Source organism: Salvia miltiorrhiza, chromosome 1 (genome assembly GCF_028751815.1).
Source record: "Salvia miltiorrhiza cultivar Shanhuang (shh) chromosome 1, IMPLAD_Smil_shh, whole genome shotgun sequence".
In the NCBI taxonomy this organism is placed as follows: domain Eukaryota; kingdom Viridiplantae; phylum Streptophyta; class Magnoliopsida; order Lamiales; family Lamiaceae; genus Salvia; species Salvia miltiorrhiza.
Window position 1 is genome coordinate 30,803,645 of NC_080387.1, and position 19,095 is coordinate 30,822,739.

The window sequence follows — 19,095 nt, forward strand, 5'->3', positions numbered from 1 at the left end:
TCAGTTTGATAATATAATAAATATACAATTAGAATTATTTAAAATTATTTAAATAGCGATTAAATTAATTCCGGCTTAAATATGCTTGCAGGAGGCTCGAGATGTGTCTTGATGAAGTTATTTCTTTTATGTTAATTATTTTTATTTTATTTTTTGATAAATTTACAATATTAGATAAAGAAATTAAATGGCCGCGTCACAGGGGACTCGAACCAAAGACCTTTGACCTTAGGCATTAACCCCTTAACGCTTGGCCAACACATGCACACCTTTAGAATAATTAACATCTTTTATGTTAATTATTGACATTAGAATAGTAGTTTCTATATTCTAAAGTATATTCTTTTAATTTCAAGAAAAGTGTGCATTGATCGACATTTGTACGGACATAATAAACATAAAATCATAACATCAAGTCTCGATCGATTATGCAAATTTCATTAGAAACAATGCAGATTAAAATGTTGTCCAAGACAAAATATGTAACATGATGTATATGTGTTACAAATTTTAATTTGCTGTATAATTATACCAGAATTACGAAAATTAAATTTTTTGTTATTTTTGAGATTCGAACGTAAACTTAATAGACATCGCCTTTTTAGTCGATACCGCAGATGGTATCACTGGTTTTCTCGATCCAAACAAAGACGATAAGATCGGTCTCCTCAAGCGTGTAAGTGTGGCGTCCCCTCTTGTCGCCTCCACTAGCCGGCGCCTTCTCCTTCTAGGCCTTCGCCTTCCTCGATTTTGGTGGTTGTGGCTCCGTCGAACCATGCCCTTCGCCTTGCGGATCCTCCCCTAAATTCACCGCCTAGAGATTGAATTGGTAGTATGGACCAGAAAGATTACATGTCCAATTTAAAAAAAAAAAAAATCATCAGGAGAATTGGAATCCATTAGAGAAAAACTTGAAAGAATGAGAAGAAAGTTGAGGGAGAAATAGAGAAATGATGAAGTAGTGAAATATGAGATAGTATGATTTTAGTGTGAAATAGTGTAGGAAAAGATAGGTATTTATAGAAGGAAATAAGAAAGAAAAAATAAAAAGTGAAGCAGTCGTTGAGAAGAGAAGAAAAAAGAATCGGCTGAAATAGTCGTTGCAATTGGAATTTAAACATTTTCTTTAATAGGCGTGTGTAATACATGCGCCAATTATAAAGGGGAACGAGCTTGGCTCATCTCATCGAATCAAGCCTTGAGTCATCGCAGCTGCATGGGTAAACTCATCCACTCGGCTGATTCGATGGGCTGACTCGAGTCAGCCGATGTGGATGCTATTATATATATATATAATATATATATATATATATATATATATATATATATATATGTGTGTGTGTGTGTGTGTTTAATTATATACATACTTATGTCCAGTTATATGCATTATATGTATAATCAAGGCGGCTACTGAATGTAAAAAATAATACTCCCTTCGTCCCTGAAATAGCTTCCTTTTTGGGGACGACACGAGTTTTAAGAAAAAATTGTAAAGTATATTGATAGTGGAAAAAAAATGTTATAATTATTATTGGAAGCTGTGAAAAAATGTTATAATTAATGTTGGGAGTGGTGAAAGTGAAAAGTAAAAATAAATAAAGTATTATTAGTAGTGAGGTATTTGTCCAAAAATGGAAAGAAAGAAAGAAGAAGTTATTTGGGGGACATTCCAAAAAGGAAAAAGATGAAGTTATTTCAGGGACGAAGGGAGTAATTTTTATATTCAAATTATACTTAATATTTTTTTTAATATTCGAAATTATTAGTCTTATTTTACCCTTGCGTGTATTTTGACTTGATGCGCCACATCTACATAATGTGTGATCCAAATTTAATACTCCCTACGTCCAGGAAAAAGAGTCTTGCCCCTTTTTTTTCAATGAAAAAAAGCTTTATCTAACTTTTTGAATTATCACATTATTCATTTTCTCTTATATTTAATAATAAATTGTACTTTTAATTATTTTATTTTTTATCTAATAATATATTTTTATTCTATTTTATTGTACTAAAATTATCCCTATAAATTATACCTTTACTCATATAACAACTTTAATAACTTTATTAAAACTCGTATTTACCATCAAACGAGACTATTCGGCTTAGAATACATGGTACTATTACTACATAAATTCAACCCTCTGTAAGTGTATTTTAAATTATACACATTGTTGATCGATTAGATGCCATTAGAATTAATGGGCCCATGGGGGCCGACAAATTCTTACCATTCGGCTTATTTTGATATTATATTAAAATTGAATTCATAATAATAATAATAATAATAATAATAATAATAATAAAAGACAGTTGTTCAATTTGTATATTGGAAATATGGTATTTATCAAATGGGTAAATATCACTTTAAACCTCAAATTACTTCTGTACTATTAATTATATCTTGAATTATTAAAAATATTTTTTTAAAACTTGAACTATCAATTTTGTATCAATTGTATCCATTATTTATTTTTTACCCTTTAAATTTTCAATTAATAAGACATATAATGACGTCGTTTTTGTACATTGTGGATTAAAAATAAAATTAAATATATCGTGTTATTCAAGGAGTCACGTTAAATTTTTGGAGTCAAAAAAATGAACTAAATGGTACTCCAATTTATACAAAATTAATAATTTAAAGTTTAAAGTGATATTTACTCTTATCAAATTGATGCGAAAGAAATTAGGAGTTGATGATATCCTAATGTAAATCGGAGTGTGGAGATATTCAAATAACTCATGATGCGTTGCGTGGTAGCGATTGAAGGTTTAGAAATAGTTGCATGCGTGCGAGCAGGAAAAAAAGAGAGAAGAAAAAATAAAGGGAAGGAGAGAGGGCTTTCAAGCTTCCATTAATGGAGGTTTGCACGTGGGGGTGGGGTTGCCCTTCTTTTTCTCTACTACTAGTACTATTTTATATGGGGTCAAACCACTTTTCTCTGCCATATACTATCCAAATAAATCTCCCTAAAACCAACTCTTTTTTTTTTTTATGAAATCATTTATGGGTCAGAATCTACGAGAGCTTTCATTTTTATCATTTATAATTCTTTCTTTATAGATGAAACTTTGAAAAGATAATGTCTTTTTGTGAGAACTAGAAGAGTTGTTTTTGTTCAACACCTTTTGATGGGGGTACATGCCATTGCCAGGGGTGGACTCAAATTAATCACATTTCTCTAGATGCAATGAGTCATTTACAAATTTCTTCATGGACGCAACTTAATTAAAAACTAATCATTCTTGTTATTCCTTTATTAGTCTATTTTAAAGGAGAAAATAAATTGAGGTTAAGAAAAGGGAGAAAATAAATTGAATTTTAATTTTTATGTAGTAATTTATAAAGGGTTAATTGTAGTTTATGACTCGAACTTTGGAGTCATTTGTAAATATGGCTCGAACTTTTACAAATACAAAAAAATAGCCTAAACTTTGAAATCATTTGCAAAAATGGCCTGAACTTTGAAAAATACAAAAAAATAGCCTAAACTTTGAAATCATTTGTAAAAATAATTTGAACTTTGGAGTCATTTGTAAAAATGACATTAACTTTGAAGTCATTTGTAATAACGGCACGAACTTTATTAATATAAAAAATGACTCAATTTTTATCAAATGTATAAAAATGGCATGAGCTTACACTTTCGGATTTGAATTATGACAATGTGGAAAGTCCGACATTGATGTGAAAATTATATGAAAATTATAAATTCACTTGAAATATTTATAATAAAGTATGATAATTAATTCTTTTATCATAAGAATTTTAATCTCGTACAAATAATTTTTCTCTCGTAAAATATTATTGACAATATGAATTTTTTGTATTTTTTTAAGTTTAGACAATTTTTACAAATTTTCAAAGTTCAAATTAGTTTTGTATTTTTTTTAAATTCGTGTTATTTTTACAAATGAGTTTAAAGTTTGGCTATTTTACAAATGACTTCAAAGTTCATGTCATTTTTTGTATTTTTTAAAGTTCATGTCATTTTTACAAATGACTCTAAAGTTCATGCCATTTTTACAAATGACTACAAAGTTCATGCCATTTTTATGTTATTTTTAAAGTTCGGGCCATTTTTACAAATGATTTCAAAGTTTAAGTTATTTTTTGTATTTTTTAAAGTTCGGGCCATATTTACAAATACTCCAAAGTTCGAGTCATAAACTACAATTAACCCTTCCAATAATACTTCAAAAGTTATTAGAATAAAAAATAATATTAAAATAATAAGTTCTCATAAATAGTGAATGAGAATGACACCATTCACACTGTACATTTTCGAAAATTGATCATAAAAGCCCACTTTAATGGAGAACTTGTCTTTTCACCCCAAAATTAGATACTATTATGTACTCCATTATTTAAGTTGGGTGATTTTATTTTTTATAGCCTCCATATTTAAATGTAGGGTAAAATATGAGATAAATTTCTAATTATTATTTTAGATAGTGACTATAAATAATAAAATGGGGCTATGAATAGATATTTTTTTTAATTTCACTAAATGGCTAATTTTTATTCTTCGTTATATATGTTAGTGTCATTATCTATAGAATTTTCACCAAGCATATACGGCAAAAGGCCCAGGCAACTAATGATTTTTACTAATGGGCCCATCAGGTATCTATACTAAAACAAGGCCCAAACTTCCTACTAAGCTATAATTGGATTGTTTGTTACTGAAATATGGATTTTGATTTATCCAAGAAAAAAAAACCATATTACTATAATTTTAGGATAGCCACAAATCTAAAGATAAATAACCGTGTGTATTTCAGTTCTTTTTTTTTTTTCTAAATTATTTTAAAACAATTTTAACTTAAACAATTAAGATTATTAAACAAGGTTACAAACTAAGCGATAAAAAGGATGTGAATATGCACCGCTAACAATGTTTCGTTACATGATTTATAACGCAACAAAGTAGTTGAAAGTTCTGTTACTTTTTTTTTTACCCAATTCTTTCTTTAACAGTATTTTAAAATTAATTAAGGACATTTCTGTTACTTAGCACAGAAGAATTTCTCCATGTTAAGCAACATCGAAACCTCGTAAAAACATTTTTGGAATCTTCCCATGTTCAAACAAATCAAGATTCAAGAACTCTTTTATCTGTTTTCTCTGGATAAGAATTCCCACCTCATTTCGTATCGAATTCATCATTATTTGATTGGCTTTCATTTGGACAAAAAACACTTCGGTTTTTGATCTGCTGATTCAATGTCGTACGCTTACCTCTTCAAGTACATTATCATCGGTGATACCGGTAATCTCTTTTTCCTTTTTTGGGTGTTTGTTTTTGTTTATTAAATTATTATCTTTTTGAATTTTGGTAGTGATATTGATTGATTGTTGTTGGCTTCCGATCTGTAATGTTGAAATGTGAGCTCTGTTTCGAGTGAGGAATTATTGAAGAATTCGAATCTGAATTCTATCATGTCATTTATATTGGCAAGAAAATTTGAATATTTTAGATTCTGATTCTGTGTCTCTGGCTTTATAGATTTTTAACATTATGATGCAAACAAGAATGAATTGCATCACGGTAAAATTATTTTGCATTGTATTTTGTTTGAATATATTATGATGGGAACGATGCCGGTTTAAGTTAGGTTGGGCTTATTGTTGTTTGTGTATGAAGCTGGACATCATTGTTGTTGTTTTAGTGGAGGATGGATGAAGATTTTGTATTTGTTTCATGACTTGTTATCATTTCTTCAGGTGTTGGAAAATCATGTCTGCTTCTGCAGTTCACGGACAAGCGCTTTCAGCCAGTGCACGACTTGACCATTGGTGTCGAATTTGGAGCCAGGATGATCACAATTGAGAACAAGCCCATCAAGCTACAAATTTGGGATACGGTTTGTCATAATAACATAGCATTGTTTTTCCTATGATGTAATGAAGTTAAGGAGGGCAATAGCTACATTCTTATTGTGTCAGCTTGTGGATTGAGGGGAGTAGTATGGCAATCCCATGGCAGATTTCTTTATTTTATGTTTGTTCTTTACAAAGTAACTATGATTAGTTGGTTTGTTTATTCATTTGTTCATGCCAGGCTGGTCAAGAATCGTTTAGGTCTATTACGAGGTCTTACTACAGAGGTGCTGCTGGAGCCCTGCTAGTTTACGACATCACAAGGTGCTATTTCTTTCTTGAATTTTTGGAGATTAGATACATGAGCATTAATGCTATGGTGTAAATCAAGGGGTTATATTGGACCGGACTTAAATTCGGACGCATATGGTTGCTTCTCTTCTTTCACAATGAGATACATTTGTGACTTCATGCTTATATATATGGTCCCATATTTCATGAATCTTGCAAACTAAGATAACTGAATTTTCTGAGTCTTTGATTGTTGATATGTGCATATACAGTTTGAACTTTGTTTGTGTATTGTTTTTCATTTAAGCTGCCTCGACTACATTGTGGTTGCGTAGGTACTCTTTGTGAGACAGAATCGATTAAATGACATCGTTGACAGAATAAGAATGTTCTTATAAATTTTTACAACATATTGTTACTCTGAGAACCGCATAATGTAGCCCTTGTAACAATAACATATGTTTCCACTTTACCAATGAAAGCCCCCGATTTTGACATAAAAGGGCTCTGTGTATCTTGAATCATTCTGTACCAACAACACGCGTTCGTGTCAAACTGATTGAAATGGATTCCAACTCTTTTAGGAGGGAAACTTTTAACCACCTCGCCAGCTGGTTGGAGGATGCAAGGCAGCACGCGAGCATGAACATGACAATAATGTTGATAGGAAATAAGTGTGATCTTGCTCACAGAAGGGCCGTGAGCACTGAGGAAGGTGAGCAGTTTGCAAAGGAGAATGGCTTGGTATTCATGGAGGCATCTGCTAAAACAGCTCAGAATGTCGAGGAGGTAAAAGCAGTATTCATCGAGCTCAAGGCCTTAATGAATTGTATGGCATATTATATATACATAATCTTGCATGTTTCTCGCGACTCTTCTTCTACAGGCCTTTGTGCAGACTGCATCAACGATCTATAAGAAGATTCAGGATGGAGCTTTTGACGCGTCTAATGAGGTACATGCAATCTTTCTGAATCTTCTGATATGACAAATTGATGATGGCCTTAACTCATTTTGGCTAGAATGATGTTGAGATCTTTGCTATATAAGTTTGAGTTTGCTTCTTATTTTCGCAGTCGAATGGGATCAAAATTGGATATGGAGGGAACCAAGGAACTTCGGCTGGAAGAGATGGTGCTGCTTCTCAAGGAGGAGTTTGCTGCAGCTGAAAAGTTTGTGAGAAAAAGTATGAAAACGAAGATGTTTTCTTCCCTATTTTCTTCAGTTTCAAATAGGCCTACATATTTATTATCATCTAAAGTTGTCTTGATCCAATTAGATTTTACAGAACAATATTGATCCATGTCCCAAAGATTATATTGATGCGAAAACAAAGGACATTCCTTATCAAATTCTTTATGTATATGTTCTTTTGTTTTATGGTTAAACTAAACTCTATTACTATATATATTTATGTGCAAGGATTGTGTTGATGAAAAATCGAATTTTAAGTAGAAATTTAGAGGGGAGTGATCACATACATACTAAATAGTAGGCATATTAAAGTGTCTATTGATAGGTATGTAGTGAGCTTTTGGAGAAAGTAAACTATATTTGTGAATCTGTGATCCGTATATACATATACATAACTTTTCAAAGTCGACGGCAGAAGGGGCGGAGAAGTCGCGAGAGCTGGCGAAGCCACGAGAGTACACAACCGGTGAACAATTGACAATGGTGAAGTAGAAAATGACCACTTCAGAGGACCTATCGATGCTGCGAAAGAGCCACACTTGCTAGTGAGTTTTTTTTCCCGATGGCACATAAGTCCATTTCACGAATCACATAGATTATGAACACCCATTTCCTTTAGAAATAAAATTGAAATTGTCTTACTTGGTATGAGTTTGCTGTGACTGTAGAGTGAAAAAAGAATGAGAATATTGTTGTTGTTTTGAGTTGAGGAAATAGGTTGTGGGTTAGTGCCGTTGTTGAGAAAAAAGAATGAGAATATTGTTGTTGTTTTGAGTTGAGGAAAGAGGTTGTGGGTTAGTGCCGTTGTTGAGAGGCGAAGAATGGCGGTGGCAGTAGCTTTGCTGCACTCGCTACCGATACAAGAAAATGAGAGAAGAGGGTAGGATTTTCATAGAAGTTCGACGTGTTCGGCTTCAGCCGAGAGGGCTCGAGCTCAGGCTGAGAATTTTTCCATTCTCAACCTTTTTTTTGCTCGTCTTTTTCTTTTCATTTCATATTCTCCCACTGAATCCGAATATTAATGCTGCCAACTACTAGTTTATTTGAAGAATAATTTGCAATACATGTGATTTGTTCTTTTATGAAATTTATTAACAGTTGGAATTGAGTTGGGGAATATTTGAGCATGATTACATAAGTGAACATTTGAGATAGCACAAAGTTGAATTACATAATTGATAATTGAATACACAATTAATTGTTAATACACAATTGAAAATTTGGGACAACACGAGTTCACAATTAATTGTTAATACACAATTGATATAGAATACACCATTGAACATGATTACACAGTTGAACATTTGAGATAGCACACAATTGACTTAAACATTTGATATCTTGTATACAGTTGAACATTTGATTTATAGATTTATCATTTACATGATTACAACCTAAATGTAAATGGATGAGACCATAAATGCAAATATATAAGGGACGTATCACAATATGTGAACGATGTTGTAGTGCATGTTGGGTCGATGTTACGCGCAGTAGGCAGCGATGAAGCTGTGAACAAGTTTAGGAAAAGACCATTTGGTCACTTTCTTAATTTGATGATAGGCAATGGTGCCAATAATGCGATACATGAGGTCATGGCCCACAAGCTAGAGGATGCTAGTTTTTTGAAAATTGCAATCATCCAATAAAGTAGGTCATGACGCGATGGATCAATATCATGATCATGATGAGCGTCGTTGCCTACATGATGCTCATAAGAGAAATTACGTCGCTCGATAATTCTATCGAGGTGCCCTGATTGACGAATCCAACCTTCAAATTCACGTGTTAATGATTTAAATAGTTCTTTATGGTGGTTGTCATCCCCATCTGATGACACTGACTCGTCATCATGTGGTTCATTCTGATCAACATCATATTTTTTATGCAAGATAATAGAACATTGAGTATCTATGATATGATACACTTGCAGCTGCTAATTGTTTGTCTTTCTTGATCACATATACTATTGGATAGTCATATTGTTCTATGAGAAATCGAAAAAAATATGTATCACTCTTCAAGTGAACCTTTATTTTCATATCGTTGTTCGTGTTTGTCATATAAATTAAATACTTCTAAATTTCATTAGTATGTATTTGCTCGTGAATATCTCGTACTCCCTCCGTCCACTAATTCAAGGCCTACTTTCCTTTTTGGTCCGTCCACCAACTCAAGGCCTATCTATTTTTAGTAAGTTTTTATTCATATTTTAATTGGTGGGTCCCAATAAACAATACACTTTTTCTCCACTAAACTAATAAACAATATACTTTGTGGGTCCCTTTCTCCACTCAACCAATAAACAATACATTTTGTGGGTCCCTTTTTCCACCAAACTAATAAAAGTATACTTTTTCTTAAAATCCGTGTTTTGCTTCCTAGGTCTTGAATTAGTGGACGGAGGGAATACTAATTATCATAAAATATATGACTCACGTGCATGTATGTAATAACCTCGTCCCCACCTATATAATATGATCTCTCCCAATATATGTCCACTATTACGGATAATAGGAAGTTGCGATAACATGTCTGCAAAAAAAAAAAAAAAAGGAATGACATTTAAATAAATATGTCCTTAATAACGTAACAATGTACTCTTAATTGTGTCTTATCAAATACATTATTTTAAGTTTTTCTATCCTTAATGTAGTCATAAATGTGAGCAAATATATTTTAAATCAAAAAAATAATAAATCATAATGTTGATTCCAAGATATAACTTATTATGTCATTAATAATCCAATGTACTCTCAATAGGGTACTCCTAACTGTGCACTTCAAACTGTGTACTTCCAGTGTGTCTCGTAAGAATGCATTTATTTATTCTTTTTTTATTCAAAAATTTGTCCACATATTTTATTGAGTTAATATATAGAAGTGTCCACTTTCATATTATAAAATTAAAATCTAGCCTATGAAATAAAAATATTTAAAAATGGCCAGTTTTTAAGCAAAAAGTCAGAAATACCCCTCCCCTTAAAATTAAAAAAATTAGCTACACTAAATTTCTCTCTCTCTCTCTCTCCCCATCCCTCTTTCTTTCTCTCCTCCGGCGGCGAACTGGTGTACCGCTCTCTTCCACTCCGCATCCTTCGAGCTCAGATCGCCGGCGAAGCGCCACCGCCTCGACCTCGTCGTCTCCGCGCTGCACAAGCTATCAGAGACTGAGTCGGTGACGATTTCCTCCGATTCCGACATAAACTTCCTGTCCGAGTCCGATGTTTACGCCATTTACGACAGTGACGGCGATCTTCAGGTCATCGGGATAACGCGGAATCTCTCTGTCAGTGTTCTCGCTCACAAAAAATCCTTGTCGGAGCTCTCCTATTCTCTTTTCTTCTTTCAATTTTTCTCCAATCAATTGGTGAATTCGAAATTCAGAAGCAATTTCGATTAGTTATGGTGCTGAATCTGCTAGGGCACAGAGCAAGGACGCGGTGATGGAGAAGGGGAGGAAGAGACAAGAGGTGGTGGTTTCTGGAAATTAGCAGAAGGGCTAGGGCTGCGGCAAAATTATTTTTGTTTTGTGAGCAAAATTGACATAGCTTGGAGATAGAAAATCAGGGGTTCTAGAAAATAGTTTTGAGGAGATAGAAAATTCGAAATGAGAACTATGACTAAGAAGTTGGAGTTTATTTGGCCGAGCTTTCACATAAGTCAATTGCTACTTCATCATCTGTTAATTTTAGCACATTAGAAGCGATAATTATGGCTGAAAGAGATTTAATTGATTGAGAGAGAGAATTTTTTTTTATGAATAATTGATTAATGATGTTGAATTCACAATTAGGTCTATGAATTCACATTTTAATGTTGTTCAATTCACAACCAGATTTATGAATTCACAACTTAATATTCTAAAATTCACAACCAGATCTATGAATTCACAACCAGCTCGATAAATTCACAACTTAATATTTTTGAATTCACAACTATATCTATTAATTCGTAACTAAAACTCAAATTCACAACCAAAATAAATTCTAGTTTTAGTTGTGAATTCAAACTTTAAAAACTCTAATTCACAACCAAAATAAATTCTGGTTGTGAATTAAATTTTGGTTGTGAATTCACAACCAAAAAATTCTAGTAGTGAATTAAATTTTGGTTGTGAATTCGACTGGTTGTAAATTCACAACCAAAAAATTTTGGTTGTGAGTTCCATTGGTTGTGAAATGCGCGAATTTTTAAAGGGGTGATGTTTAAAGGGTAAAATGGTAAGTGTGGCCATTTTTTAAAGTTTTTATCTTAGTGGATAATTTTTAAATTACTAAAAAAAATAGGCTATTTTCAAAATTCACTCTATTTTATTTACTTACTAATTTTTTTTTATTAATTTACGCATTTATGTAGTATTTACTAACAAGTGAATTATATTTCAATTGATTAATTTATCTATTTAATTCCTTATAAATTAATGGATAAATATCACTTTAAAGCTCAAATTATTTTCGCACTATCGATTATATTCTGAACTATCGAAAATGATTTTATAAACTTTGAGTTATCAATTTTGTGTTAATTGTACCATTTGACCATTTTTTTTGCTCCAAAAATTTGACGTGGCTCACCGGATGCCACAATGTATTTAGAATTATTCTTTTTTTACCTACATTATGTAAAATGACGTGATTATATGCCTTATTAATTAAAAATTCAAAGGGTGAAAAATAGATGAAGGGTACAATTGATACAAAATTGATAGTTCAAGGTTAAAAAATCATTTTCAATAGTTCATGATATAATTCATAGTGTGAAAATAGTTTGAGGTTTAAAATAATTTACCCATTACATAAATAGATAAATTAGTTAATATGCAAATTAATAAATGACTAAATTAATTATCTCATAACTGTATAAACACACACACACACACACATATATATATATATATATATATATATATATATTCAAATATCATTTCATAAATAAATATAGCTAATTGTGTCTTTAAGAACACAATAGTGTACTCCTATTTCTGTACTTTCAATTGTGTACTATTAACTGTGTCTTATTAAGCCGTCATTTAATTAAGTTTTTCTATCCTTAATGTGGTCATTATTGTCTGAAAAATATATATATTTAAATTAAAAAATAACAAATCTTGCATAGTGTTTTTTTTATCACATACAGTAACTGCGTTCTTAAAAATACAATTGTGTATTTCCAACTACATCCTCCAAAAACAATACAACCTTTGTCTCCTAAAATACAATTCTAGACGCCAATGAGGCCTTGCTCTAGTGGCAAAGTTAAGGCACCCAAAGACTCTCTTTTGTGAGAGGTCTTGGGATCAATCCCGCTTGGAGGCGATGTTTTCCTACTTTATGTGGTGATGTATTGTTGTTGTATTTAGGGCTGTCTAAATGGTTATTGGGTTTTGGGTATCCAGTTAACCGAACCGAAATTCCCGGGTTTGGGTATCCAATAACCGAAAATTTCGGGTAATGGATCGGTTTCGGTTATTGTTTTTTTGGAAATTTCGGTTATCGGTTAACCCGAAAAACCGATCAGGTTAACCGAATAACCGAAAATTATTTTATTAATTATTTAATATATATCATATATAATATATTATATATTTGTAAATTAATATATAAATATATTTGTAAATTATTTAATATATAAATATATTTGTCCCTTCTTCCTCTCTCTCTCTTTGTCCCTTCTTCATCTCTCTCTTTGTCCCTTCTCTTTGTCCCTTTGTCCCTTTCCCTCTCTCTTCCACTCTTTGTCCCTTTTCCCTCTCTCTTCTCTTTTGTCCCTTCTTTCCTCTCTCTCTCTCTCCTCTCTCTTTGTCCCTCTCTCTTCTCTCTTTGTCCTTTCTTTTTCGCGTCGCTCTCGCCCCCTTCTTTGCCTTTTCTTTTTTCCCTGGGTCTTTTGGCTACCCCCAAATCCCCATTGGTTAACCGAAGCGGGTATTGGGTCCGAACTTCTAAAACGGTTCGGGAACGGTTATTGAAATTTGGCAATTTCGGGTTCGGATAACCGAAAATTCGGGTACGGGTAATCGAACCCGAACCGATCGACAACCCTAGTTGTATTATACTGTTTGGTGTTGTGGTCCTACACGCAGGGCGTTCTCGCCTACGTGCGGTTCGCCTGAGTGTGGTGATATTTTCTCACCGTTGAGTGGTGTTGAGATCCCACCTGCATGCGGGTTGTGCATAATTGATTGTATTCAAATACATCTTGTAACTTCAAAAAAAAAAATACAATTCTAGACAATTTTTTGGATGGCGCTTAAAAACAAAACCGTAGTCATTAAGGACGCTTAAGAACATAATTATGTTATTGTTTAATGGTATAAATTATTAGTAATGAAAAATAGTGAATTTTTGAAGGAAAATATTAGCGAATTTTATGTAATGGAAATTGTCAAGAGCGATTTGCAGGATCGTATGAAAGATAAGTGGATAAACGACAGTTTACTCGTGTACATTGAGATGAGTATTCTAAACAATTGATAACGAGAAGATCTTACAATATTTTCAATCGATGAGTACATGATAAAATCAATTATCATTACTTTCTCAAACAAAAGTCACTAGCTCATATTAGAACTATTTAATCTATGAATTATTATTATTATTATTATTGTTGTTGTTGTTGTTGTTGTTGTTGTTGTTGTTGTTATTATTATTATGCTTGTTTTTTTTTTTAAATCGAACTATGCGCAATGCTAAAAAAATAAGTTATACTTCCTCCATCGCCAAAAAGTTTGCTCCATTTTTTTTAGGTGTCCCCAAAACGTTTGCCCAATTTCTTTACTTTCTATTTTTGTACATGACCCCACCATCAACTTTACAATTACAACCCTTTAAATACTATTTTTGTGCATGACTCCACCATCAAATAACTTTTGTTACCATCTTTTATTAAAAATCATGTTGTTTCCCTTGGGGCAAACTTTTGAAGGACGAATGTAGTAATTACTAATGACAACTTAATTTGTATAAATTTTAGTCAATTTTGAACTAAAGAGACTAAATTAACAACTCTTTCTCTTTCTTTTGGTCAACTTTTAAATCATAGCTTTTTCTCTCTCTCTCTCCATTATTTATCCAACGGTGGAGTGGGTGATTTTCTCCGACAAAGGCGGCGTTCATTTTATCACGTGTTTATTTAGTCTTTGTTCTTTTCTCTGTATTTATTTTTTTGGTCATCTTCTCTATTTAAATTCGGCGTCATGGTTTCGATGATGTTGGGTCCTTTGTTATCTTCTGCGAATATGTTTTTTCGGTCATCTTCTCTTAATATATTTTGATAAAGCATATCACACTATTGGTTCTAAGATTTGTTGTGCCAGCGCTTGGTACAAATGATATGAAATAACCTATTGGCACCATTTGTACCAAGATCTGTCACGCTAGCACTTGGTATGAGTAGTACGAAAGAGTCTATTCGCCCCATTCGTTTCAAGATCTATCACGTCAATACTTGGAACGTATGGTACGAAAGGAACTATTCGTATAATTCGTTCCAAGATCTGTTGCTCCAACGCTTGCTACGAATAGTATGAAATAGCCTATTCGCACCATTCGTACCAAGATATGTTAGGCCAGCACTTGGAACGAATGGTACGAAAGGACCTATTTGCACCATTTGTCCAAGATTTGTGGCGCCAGCGCTTGGTACGAATGGTATGAAATGACCTATTCACACCTATTTGCACTATTGACTCTTAGTATGAATAGTGCGAATTTTGTACCATTCATGCACAAAAATGTCACAATTTGTTCAAACAAATAAAAAACAATAGCCTTACAGTTTGCTCCAACAAATCCAAGCACAATTCATTAACAAAATTCTAATCAACATTTATTCATTTTCCAATAAATTCAACTACAAATCAAATCCAAAATGAAACCTCACAAATCTCGCAAATCTAACTAAATGCTTTAACTAAATCTTCAATTTAATTTCATTCGCTTTCTTTAAAGAGATAAGAGGAAGACGTCATACAATGGCAACAGAGAATCCATATTTTGGAGGCGTATTCTACGGATGGCTATAGATTGTATTTTTCACCCCCAATAAATCTCCGCTTGCGCACTTGGCACGAATGGTACGAATAGATTTTTTTCATACCACTTGTACCTCGTATATGAGCATCAGATCTTGGAACGACTTACATGAATAGTGCTAATGGCTCCATTCGTGCCAACACTTGGTGCGACAGATCTTGAAACGAACAGAATGGATGGTACAAACGAGCGCATTGACACCATCCATCAGGGCACCCACTATGGCAATTTTTTTGGGGTAGTTGTTGAGTTGGCAGGAGTAGTGCCATAGTGGGGCACAAATGTTCGAGTAGAGGTAGCGAATTTGCTACCTTGGTAGCAAATTTTAAGTGGGCCCTATGGAACAATTGGACGACACGCAAGTGGCATGAAATTGCTCCCAACGTGCACAGCTGGAGCGCGTGCAATGCACGCGCTCGCTGTGCGCTTGGAATTGCTTGCACCGCGTGGCCCTACCCCTCTCTCTTTCCTCCCCCACTTTTTCTTTGTCTTCTATTTTCTTTTCCTTTTTTTTGTTTTCACTTGTTTTCTTTTATTCCTTTTCTCTACTTCTTATAATTTGCCGCATACTCTATACAGAGATGAAACCAAAAATATAATGTTATAATAAAAACGGTCATATTTAATAACAAAAATTTCGGCATTCGCCCGACTTTTACAAATTTCTCTTGGCCAAATATGTCTAATCCTCAAGTATATCCCAATCCCATTAGTCAATCAGCCCCTTCATTTCAATTTTCATCCCAAGGGCATCCGTCTCAAGGGTTTCAGCCATACGGATATCCCCCGCAATGGTATCCCCCTCCAGGATTTTCCCTGCAAGGATATCCTTCGCAGGGGTATATGTTCTCTGAGTCCTCTAGGAGGACAAGTGTAGATGGGAGTTGTACTGATGGAGGCACACCATCTTCAAGAAGGGCAGTTCAAGGTTTGGAGAATATAAATCTCTCTATTGAGCCAAAATCCGACGACGATGAACAGAATGCCAACAAGCACCGAGTGTTTTATTCAGATGCAGAGTGTGAAGTTCTTGCGCAATGTTGGATCGATATTACCATCAATTCCGTGGTTGAAAATGACCAAAAGTTGGAGAAAATATGGAAACGCATTGCAGAAGCCTACAATAAAAATCGCCCTACCAACACTCCAAGAAGAGAACCCACACAATTGAAGGCTCATTTCTACAAGTTGCAAAAACATGTGAAATTATTTTTTGAATGTTACAAGAGGATTGCAAGCATCTGGAGGAGCGGTACGAATGATGCCGATATCATAGAGACGACACAAACAAAATACAAGCAGCATCACGGTACAAATGGTTTTAAGTACGTTGGAGTTTGGAGAATTTTGTCTAATGTTCCCAAGTTTGTCGAGGTGGAAGGAAATGTTCAAGCATCCAAAAGAACCAAAAATACAGAAGAAGGAGCTTACACGTCATCTTCTACAGCTGAAGAAACTCCCATGAGCCGCCCAATGGGGTAGAAAATGGCAAAGAGAAAGGCGAAGGGGAAGGGGAAGGGTAAAAAATGAAGACCTCGGTGCACTGCATGAAGTTGCAAAAGAGCATGAAGCCAATGCAGTCAACTACATATAGGTCTAGGATAGGTGTATGAGGGGAATACACCTATAGGCTATTTTTCAAAACACACAGAACAACCTTTTGAAGTTAACTGATACTGACAGTTAACGAAAACTTAGTTAAACAAAGGTTGAAGACTGATACTGAAATTACTTCAGTAAAGATATCAGTTAGGCACAAGGCTTTAACTGATATTAGCGTGGAGCTTCAGTCTTGATTTTAAAACAGAGGAGTGTTATGAATCTTACTGATTATCCGAAGATTTATCTGTTAGACTAATAACACTGGCAGCGGAAAACTTATCTTTTGAAATAGCCTTTGATTATCACGTTGTCAAAATATAGTTTCACTTTACAATTAATCAGTTTCAGTTAAAGAGATGTTTTTGCACAGATAAGAAAGTAAAACTGAAAGCGATAAACGACAAAGGATTTTTACATGGTTCGGAACAAGTTCCTACGTCCACGGTCAGTTGATCACACTGACAAACACTTTGGGCTAGTGCTTACAGGTGCACAACAAATCTAACAACTGAAAATCAAATTTTCAGTGCCAACACACTGGGTTGGATTTCTCGCTCACTCTTAGCACGCTAAGACACAACAATGCCTTTTCAGCGGATGGCTAAGATCTCTTGGAGTCAGAACACTGGTCTGAACTCCACTCTACTCAAACACTCTTTTCGCTCAGTTGAAAGGAGGTTCGAAGTACCAACTAGATCACAGAGAACAGGCTCTCTGTAATCAAAACTTAGGCTTTGGATATACGAAGTATTTGCCTAAGGATCTAAGAGAATGTATGAAATCAGTAGTATGATTTTGGGCTTTGGGTATTCTCTTCTTCGATTCAAATCTTTGAAGGCTTTGAATGGTCGAGTTGCAATTTTGGCAGCGTTTCAGCTTGTGCTTTTAAATCGGTGAAGATTGAAGTGATCTTCGAGCTCTATTTATAGGAGAGGTCTTAAATAGATCCGTTGGCGGAGATGGTCTTCAAGAATTCATCCGTTGTGAGAGTAATTCGAATTTGGCTGAGGCTTCAATCTTCGAGGTTCCCTGTTTGGTGAGAAACGGCGTCTCAGGTACAGAAGGTAAGGCACCTTTGAAAAGTAATCAACAAAAAAGAATGCTCTGTAGAGGAATGACGATCCTTAATATCTCTGCATTTAATGCGGTTGTACTTGAAAGTACGTGGCTTCCTTTTAACTCTAGAGTTTCAGTCCGATGAAGAATGTCACTTATACTTGACTTTAGCATCAGTCCGCTAAGTCCACGTAGCCAGCATTTGATGAATCAGTCATAACTGATTCTTCAGTTGAGAAACTCGTTCAGTCAAAATATTAGTACTCCCTCCGTCCCAGAAATAATGGCCCGTTTCTTTTGGGCACAGAGATTAAGAAGTGTTGAATTAAGGAGATAAAGTGATGGGCCACACATTTAAAGATGTTATTAGTTAAATTAATTATTAGCTAATCTACTTCAATTATGATAGCACCACCACTATTTCCCCCTCTTTTTCAATACTTTGGCAACACAGCCGTCCGACCAACCACTCCGGCAACACCAACCTCCCGCCACTCCTCCACTGCCAGCACGAGCAAACCCGTCTCTCCCCTTTCTCACCATGCCAACACCAGCAAACCCATCTCTCCCATTTCTCCAATATGCAAAAACAGAATTCACCTAACGAATTGAAATAGAAATTCAAATTGCTAAAAGTAAATGCAGAATCAAAATTCAAATGGAAGCTTCATCAAAATTCATCCAAAATCAAATTCATTCATAAATTCAAAATTCAAAGGAAAGCTTCATCAAAATTTGTTCCAGAATCAAATTCATTCCAGAATAAGGCTTCATTCCATAAATTCAAAATTCATTCCAGAACAAAGCTTCATCAAAATTCAAACTTGATCCTTAAATTCAAATGAAAAATTATCACAAAGCTTCAATTCCATAAATCTAGAGAAGAGTGGAGAGAAAGAGGCGGCGCCGCCTTCGCCTTCGCTGGCTCGCTGCAGCTACTGCTACGAGGGTGAAGGCGGGAGCGCGGAGGGTGAAGGCGTCTCTTGCTTTCGCCGCACCTTCGCCGGAGAGTGAAGGCAGGAGCGCGGAGGCGACGGCCGCCTTAGGGTTATGCAATCACCGGAGGGTTAGGCGAGCGAACCGATGGAGGGCGGA

General features: G+C 34.4%; 2 protein-coding genes across 5 annotated transcripts; both read left to right on the forward strand.

Annotated features, from left to right (window-relative positions):
* Positions 1 to 4,893: 4,893 nt before the first annotated feature.
* On the forward strand, positions 4,894 to 8,372 carry LOC131019850 (ras-related protein RABB1c-like). Of its 4 annotated transcripts, none has more exons than XR_009100492.1 (8): positions 4,951 to 5,273; positions 5,729 to 5,868; positions 6,066 to 6,148; positions 6,700 to 6,904; positions 7,002 to 7,070; positions 7,192 to 7,301; positions 7,725 to 7,978; positions 8,052 to 8,372. XR_009100492.1 is itself a non-coding variant. In XM_057948466.1 (7 exons), the coding sequence occupies exons 1-6, from the start codon at positions 5,228 to 5,230 to the stop codon at positions 7,282 to 7,284; spliced, it is 636 nt and encodes a 211-aa protein (XP_057804449.1). In that variant the 5' UTR covers positions 4,951 to 5,227; the 3' UTR covers positions 7,285 to 7,301; positions 7,725 to 8,104. The 4 variants fall into 4 exon arrangements, 2 of the variants coding, with proteins under 2 accessions (XP_057804459.1, XP_057804449.1); XR_009100497.1 differs by having other exon boundaries at positions 7,728 to 7,978; XM_057948466.1 differs by having other exon boundaries at positions 7,725 to 8,104.
* A 7,648-nt stretch (positions 8,373 to 16,020) lies between these two features.
* Positions 16,021 to 16,824, forward strand: LOC131006169 (uncharacterized). Its single transcript, XM_057933348.1, has one exon. It carries the CDS (start codon positions 16,021 to 16,023, stop codon positions 16,822 to 16,824), a length of 804 nt encoding a protein of 267 aa, XP_057789331.1.
* The last annotated feature ends 2,271 nt before the right edge of the window (positions 16,825 to 19,095 follow it).

Excerpts from the sequence above, each read along its gene's own strand:
- LOC131019850 (XM_057948476.1), top strand. The coding sequence starts at position 5,228 with ATGTCGTACGCTTACCTCTTCAAGTACATTATCATCGGTGATACCG. Across the intron at positions 6,149-6,699 it reads CTAGTTTACGACATCACAAG|GAGGGAAACTTTTAACCACC; the intron begins GTGCTATTTCTT and ends CAACTCTTTTAG. Across the intron at positions 7,071-7,191 it reads CTTTTGACGCGTCTAATGAG|TCGAATGGGATCAAAATTGG; the intron begins GTACATGCAATC and ends TTATTTTCGCAG.
- LOC131006169 (XM_057933348.1), top strand. The coding sequence starts at position 16,021 with ATGTCTAATCCTCAAGTATATCCCAATCCCATTAGTCAATCAGCCCCT.